The sequence below is a fragment of the Penaeus vannamei genome, chromosome 3 (genome assembly GCF_042767895.1).
Source record: "Penaeus vannamei isolate JL-2024 chromosome 3, ASM4276789v1, whole genome shotgun sequence".
NCBI classification, from domain to species: Eukaryota; Metazoa; Arthropoda; class Malacostraca; order Decapoda; family Penaeidae; genus Penaeus; species Penaeus vannamei.
In genome coordinates, this window is record NC_091551.1 from 27,996,824 (window position 1) to 28,004,323 (window position 7,500).

General features: G+C 42.5%; 1 protein-coding gene across 1 annotated transcript in view; it reads right to left on the reverse strand.

Moving 5' to 3' along the window:
- Positions 1 to 968: 968 nt before the first annotated feature.
- LOC113828692 (sodium/glucose cotransporter 4) overlaps positions 969 to 7,500 on the reverse strand; it is an 11,716-nt gene continuing 5,184 nt past the window's right edge. The window contains exons 4-14 of the mRNA XM_027381703.2: positions 5,679 to 5,843; positions 5,265 to 5,463; positions 4,861 to 5,081; positions 4,477 to 4,720; positions 4,115 to 4,346; positions 3,815 to 3,929; positions 3,407 to 3,497; positions 2,578 to 2,720; positions 2,151 to 2,304; positions 1,889 to 2,030; positions 969 to 1,533 (exon numbers count right to left, since the gene is read on the reverse strand). Of these exons, the coding sequence (XP_027237504.2) occupies positions 1,467 to 1,533; positions 1,889 to 2,030; positions 2,151 to 2,304; positions 2,578 to 2,720; positions 3,407 to 3,497; positions 3,815 to 3,929; positions 4,115 to 4,346; positions 4,477 to 4,720; positions 4,861 to 5,081; positions 5,265 to 5,463; positions 5,679 to 5,843 (1,773 nt within the window). The 3' untranslated portion in view covers positions 969 to 1,466. The remainder of the gene's footprint in view (positions 1,534 to 1,888; positions 2,031 to 2,150; positions 2,305 to 2,577; positions 2,721 to 3,406; positions 3,498 to 3,814; positions 3,930 to 4,114; positions 4,347 to 4,476; positions 4,721 to 4,860; positions 5,082 to 5,264; positions 5,464 to 5,678; positions 5,844 to 7,500) is intronic.

Genomic DNA, 7,500 nt, shown 5'->3' on the forward strand with positions numbered 1-7,500 from the left:
AATTTTGTTACTAGAAACCAATAGGTTGTTCGAGAGAGAGAGAGAGAGAGAGAGAGAGAGAGAGAGAGAGAGAGAGAGAGAGAGAGAGAGAGAGAGAGAGAGAGAGAGAGAGAGAGAGAGAGAGAGAGAGAGTGAGAGATAGTGAGAGTGAGTGAGAGAGAGAGAGTGAGAGTGAGTGAGAGAGAGAGAGTGAGAGTGAGAGTGAGTGAGAGACAGAGAGAGTGAGAGTGAGTGAGAGAGAGAGAGAATGAGTGAGTGAGTGAGAGAGAGAGAGACAGAGAGAGTGAGAGAGAAAGTGAGAGAGTGAGAGAGAGAGAGAGAGAGAGAGAGAGAGAGAGAGAGAGAGAAATGAAGCGGGGAAAGAAGGAAGGAGGGAGGGAGAGAGGAGAGAGTACAGTCACTGATCTAACAAAACTGGATCGAGCATCTAGTATTTCATTTCTGAAGCCGACTAAAATTTACGGTGGCTATCTTGGATAGACCACCTTATTTGTAAAATTAATTTAGAGCAGAGAGTAGAAATTTTACATTTTATGATCATGTGTGGTATAGGCAGGGGAACTTGATATCTTTGGTAGCTTTTAAAAATCGCTAATAATGTACACATCACGACCTAAATGATCCCTCTTCTGTGGGAATGGATGCTAAGTAAATGAGTAATTGTGAAGTCAACTACAACTACAGAGGTGTGGCGCGCAAAATGGTCCCACCAAAAGGGCTTCAAATTTTGTTACCAGAAACCAATAGGTTGTTTGATCCTTTTTTGGGGATCAGTGAGTACGGTGTCCTACAATTTCAAGTTCAGCGTTGCTAACGTCTGAAGAACCAGATTCATCTATTGTTTCCCAAACACAGCCTATCAGTATGAATATGGGGCGTGTTTCGATTACGAGTAGAGCCGTCCGGTTCACACTTTAGCAATGCCCAGGGGTGACCTTGGAAGTGGATGGAACAGTATACAGACTTATGAAAAAAAACATATATTTCACGTGATCTATATACATAAATATTTGCTTATGAAATACTGCTACACCCTGCATGATGTACAACAACAAGAAATGTCAAATATAAACAACTGGCTGAATTCAGTTGAGTACTAATTTGTACGAAAGACTGATATCATATTTGGTTTTGTAAAGATACCGACTTTACAAATTACATGATACAATGGTATTCAGATAAACGAAACTGCACTATTGGGGACAAGGATAACGCATCATTCAAAAAGATTTTTTGATCCAGCAAACGATCTTTAACGTCATCCTTCATCCTTTAAATAATTCCAGCAGACATGGAGCTAGAAATGTTGACAGCTGGCACTCACCAAAATGTATTTGGTATAGAAAAAACGTATGCATGCTGTCGTCCGCAGTGTAAATATATGATATATACCATATTAGCCCTCGAGTTCTGTACCATACTATATATTACACATATTCTACATATTCTTCAATATACAAAGGATCCTATCCGAAGAAGGCCCATACGAAGGAGGCGATGGTGAGGGAGATCACGGCGTTGACGTTTACGAAGCTGGAAGCAAAGAGGAAAAGAGAGGCACGTCAGGAACACGAGAGAACGGAGAATATTTACCGGTATTTCAAACTTGTGCGAGGCATCATTTTCGTTATACGGAGATCCATTTACACAGAAATAAATGTATATCTATCAGTAGAGACCTGCATATCTACCGTATAAATAAATAGATAAATGAGAATACATCTGATATATAGACATATGTATTTATTTCTGTGTATACGCATGTCTGTATATACGAATATTCACTGGGTCGGGCCTCGCAACAATTTTAACAAACTGGACGTTTGGCTATGGTACAACTCGTGTTTATTATCGTCAAATCCTTCAACTGTGGGACACCCCGACTCACTTTCTCCAGAATGGCGGTTCCTCCAAGAAGTCGGCGGCTTTCTTCGCCTCTTGTTCCTTGCTGAGCTCTTCGCTGGCCGGGGATTCCTCGCTGGGCGCTGTGGGTTTGAAGAGCTTCACGATGCGGTGGCACAGGCTGGGCTCTATGGGGAAGAGCGGACGCGATAAATACTTACAGAGGGAATGAAAGAAGAAAACCTATGGAGAAATAGTGGAGACCGTATATTGGGAATGTAAGCGAGGTTCAATAGCGTCTTACGTACCCGCTCCTGACTCTTCGACCTCCATCTGCTGCGGCGCGTCCTTCTCGCTTCGCCCGCTTGCGCCCTCGAGGCTCTCCGCTTCGTCCTCCTCCTCTCCCTTGATCGTCTGTCTGACTCGAGGGTCGCGGCGAGACCAGAATGTCAGGCGGTACAACTGGGGAGGGAGGGAGAGATGGGATTATGCCTGCCTGTCTGTCTGCCTCTGTCCCGCTCTCTCTAGGTCAGCATTTATCTGTGTGTGCATGTGTGCGTGCGTGTGTGCATGTGTGCGTGCGTGTGTGCGTGCGTTTGCGTGCATGCGTGCGTGTAGATATGCATGCATGAATGAAAGTATGTCTGTATGTATGTGCATGGACATGCACTTTCCTACCGCACTATATCACAAACGAGCAAATTCTCAGCCTCGGACCCCGACTGCCGCACTCACACACTCCGCCGGGATGGGTTCTGTCATGAAGGAGACGCCGACGGTGACCACGCCGGTGAGGAGCCAGAGGATGCAGCCGAAGTGCAGGTAGTGGACATTCCCCACCAGGAGCTTCACCAGGTACGGCCGGGGGTCTGGCGTGCCTGTAGGTGAAGGAGGGAGGCCGACTGTCTAAAGTCTGCCTTGTAACCGTGCCTCAGTTCGCTAAGCAACTCCTGGTATCATAATTATCATTACCATTGTCACTATCATTATCATTATTGTCATTTTTATCATTAACATTATTATGATTATTATTATCAACATCATTATTATTTCTATCTGTATAATAATAATGATAATTATTGTAATGATAATAATCATCATTATCATTCTTAACCTCATCATTATCTTCATTATTGAATTTATCTTCACAATTATCATTATTATCATCAATGTTATTATCATCAATGATAACATCAATTATAAAATGATGATAATGAAAATGATGGCAGAAGTAGTAATAGTAGTAGTAGTAAGAGTAGTAGTGGTCGTAGTAGTAGCAGTAGTAATAATAGTAATGATAGTATATTATTAATATCAGTTGTGGCAGGAACATTTTATCATTATTATTATTTTTATTATTATCATCATCATCACCATCATTCTCATTATTATCATCATTAGTAGTAGTAGCTGTAGTTGCAATAGTAGTAATAATAATAAAAACAATGATAACTATGGTAAAAATTGCTTTAAATCTTCCCGCCAATGAAAATGGCCGCAGGTTAACTGCCTGCATATGTCAGCTCACGGCCGTGCATCTACGCCAACTCCCACGGGGACTTACTGTCGCCACAGGTCGGAACCAGGTAAGAGAACTGAACGATGAATCGAATCATCCCTATAAGGAGCCCGGTCATCAGGCCCCAGAAAGCGCCCTGTGAATAAGAAGAAACAAGTGACAACAGTAATGTACAATCTGCATGTATTACTGTGGATGTTTTGGTAACTGCATGAATGATAACTAACTACATCTTGTATCCGCAGTTCAGAATGGGAATATGTATTGAAAATGTACTGAAAGGGGTATTAAATCATGTTTTCATTTATTGGTCATTCAGAAACTACTGACCTTTATACGGTTAAACGTTTTAAAATATCTATTCTAGCACTAAAGAAAAACGGCCCTAGGACTATATAGCAATAAAAACAAGGCCTCTAGGACTATACTATAAGGTTGCAAAGAGTCACTTACGGCCTCATTCGTCCTCGGCCAAAAGATGGCTAATATGTACACAGCGCAAATGGGCGGCGCCAAGAAGGAGGAGATAGACTGGATGTAGTGGAAGAGCTGGGAGTTGCCAGAGTTCCTGAGGAAGAAGTAAAAGGGGTTAAAATAGAAGGAGTGGTGAAAGACAATAATTCCACAATAAATGAAGGCAAATATGGGAAAACTGGCAGTTGGAAAGTCAAGAGAGAAAAATTGACCCATAGCGAGTGACAAATAACGTGCCAGTAGAAACAATATATATAGTTTCGTATCAGAATCACTTACTGAATCACAGGAATCCATATCACCGAAATGGCAACTAGGACAAGCACGAAAACTCGACCCACAAACAGGAGTTCCGTGTCCGAGGGCTTAGACGCCAGCCGGCCGATCTTGAACTTCTTCCGGAACAGCAACCAGATGTCTATCGTGAAGATGGTGGAGGCGGAGTTGAAGATCGACGTGAGGGAGGTCATCAGGGCCGCCATCATCACCGCCAGCATCAGCCCCGCCAATCCTGAAGAGATGGATCAGTATAAGGCATTCACTCCGCACTTCTTAATGGGATTTTGAGATACAGCCATTTGATGAGTTAGCCTACAGAGGAAAGTCAAACGTACATTAAACAGAAAAAAACACAAACTCACCCGTGGGTAACAGATTCAAGACTAGCTCAGGATAGGCAATGTTGCTACATCCTCCAGGGCTCCCGCAAATCTTGATGCATTCCTCAGGGTCCGCGCAGGCCACGCGCTCGGGGTACAGGATGCGGGCAGCCATCCCCGGGAATACCAGCAGCCACAACGGCAGGAATTTGAGGTAGGATGTGAGGATACACGCTGCTTTGGCGTGTGTCATATTTTTGCTAGCCAGCGCCCTCTGAACAATCACCTAGGGAGAGGAAAAAGGAAAGACCTAATTCATGATTTCTTTGGAGAAATGCATAAAACATTTTTTTCTGAAATCTAGGCTTTTGGATATTTACGAAGTGTTTATCTGCTGACTCATTGTGCCCTGCGAACTGGACGTACCTGGTCGGTGCACCAATACCACATAGAGTTGATCCGAAGTCCGATGATCATGCCCGTCCAGGGGTAGTCGGACAGGCCGGGCTGGATTGGGTGCAGGAGAGACAGGTAGTACGGCGAAGGTTCTCCACAGGTCTTATTTTGACGATCCGTTGCGCGCACGCTCGCGCGCGCATAAGGATAATCCTCTACCAGCTTCGCGAAACCACCTACCTCCCTAAAGGCTGAAGAAGAAGTCTAGGTATAAGGCTTCTTTAAAGCAAATTAATGGCGATTGAGGATAATGTTAAGAGCAAAATCAGGTTAAGGACTTCTCCAAGGAAACACGAGAACGCGCTGGCTGAAGTTCAGGAACACGGAGTACTCACAAGGCAACACGGCGATGAAATTAGTAGCGAGATACTTACAGAGGAACATGAGGATGAAGGCACCGCCCACCATGAGTATGGTCTGCACGAAGTCGGTCCACACGACGGCCGACAACCCGCCGGCGATGCAGAAGATGGCGGCGATGGCGAGCAGGATGAGGATGGAGAAGTACAGCCACCCCGAGGAGTTCTTGTTCAGGGCCAGCTGGATGAAGAGCGCGCCTGCGTACAGGTCGGCCTATAGGAACCATATAAAGGTCGGTCATGAAAAGAATCTGTTTTGGTACCTTATTACTCTTTAGTATTTACGTTACCCTATTATTTACGACACAAATAAGGAAACCGACTTCGGAAAACCATATAGGCCTACGCACTACCAAATACAAAAAAACACCAACAATCGAAATTATTATTCCAAAAACAAAAACAAAACAAACAAACAAAAAAAATCACCGAAATCTTCGTGAAGATATAGAGGATGAGCGCCAGGCAGGAGAGGTAAACGCGAATCCTTTGTCCTCCAAATCTCAGCCTGAGATATTCCGGCATCGTGTACACGCCAGAACTCAGGTACACCGGCAGGAAGAGCCATCCGAGCATTATGAGGGTGTAGATGGACTGGAGGATTGAGATGGAGTTGTGAATTGGCGGGGAAGGCTATAATTATTACAGATTGTTTTCGTTTTGTTTTTCTTGCTAGTCTTTTCTTAATATCTATATCATAGTTTACATAGGCTATTTTTCTATAGTCTTCATTTACTCTATCCTTTTTCTATAGCATATATAAGATAGATATTTAAATAATCTTACTTTCTGGTTCATGTACCGATCAAAATAGTTTATCTCCATATACAGAAGATTAAGTGTTTGTATTTCTCTCTTTTCATGGTGCTGGAGATAATCATAAACTGATAGTAGACAACAATATATCTATTTTTTTCGCTCGAACTTGCGAACTGCCTGACGCAAAACTTCACCAACCCGAGAATGTGAAACCGTTAAAAGAAATTTGCTTGTGCCTGCCCAAAAATATTACCCCAACGAAAGAGACTCCTACTTGCAAATAAAGTATTATATACCATCACTGTATACGTGTATACACAGCGTCAGGCTTTCGAATTCCCTATTTTTAAAACGGAAAAAGAATCGCGAAGCGCACTGGGTATACATCACTAAAATATTTTCACGGAAAAAAGTGTTCCATTATAATATTCATAAATCATATTTTTTATTTGAGTTATAACAACTGAACCTCGTTTGAAATTGTATATAGTCGGCCGGTTTGTTGTTTGTTTTCATAAATACAGACGCAGAAATACAGGCATATCTGTCTATATATCTGATAGATATACATTTAACTATCTATTTGCCCGGTTGATACGCAAGTCTAGCATGATAAATATGCATTTATTTCTTTATCTATGCATGTCAAGCATACGAATATTTTTTGGGTCGGGCCTCGCGCAATTCTAACAGTTTATCGCGGATCTTTGTTGGCTGAATAATTAACCGGCATTCATCTTATCCCAGTGAGACACAGAAAGTTACCTTGAACGCCGGCAAAGCGACCTTGACAGGGTGACAACAATGAAGGACTACCCTTGGAGCTTAAAAAAAGAAAGGGACTACTGGTAAGGCAGAAAATCCTGCAACTGGTGCTCTGCGCATGCGTGGCGAAACATGCTTGGCGGCGGCGTCTCGACACGAGATGATACCACTTTTAAATAGGTAAGGTTAGATTAGGTTAATTTTGGTTAGAGTCAGTTCGCTGTTATTGCCCGGAAATGGCACATATGTGTGCCGTACGTATAACCGCGATAAATCAGATACGGCTGCCGTATACGTAACCTCGGCCATTAAAAAAGGACACTTGAAAGGCCTTATAAGATTGTACACTGTCTGGGTCTTGCATGAAATATCTGCGAGAGAAATTATTCCTATGCTTTTGATGTATCTTTAATTCTATAGAAGTAAAAAGCTTATTAAATATTATTCACTTCAGTTCAAGAGTTACTTGTCACCTGCGCTTGTGATCAGGGGCGTTTGAGTAGGCAGAATCCTGGGGGAATTTATAAAGAAATTTCTAACTGTTTCACCTGAAATCTGTTTGCACGTTTTGTATGTGTGTATGTGTATGTGTGTGTGTGTGTGTGTGTGTATGTATGTATATATGTATATATAATATAATATATATATATATATATATATATATATATATATATATATATAGTGCGCGCGCGCGTGTGTGTAGGTGTGCGTCTGTGTGTGTGTGCAC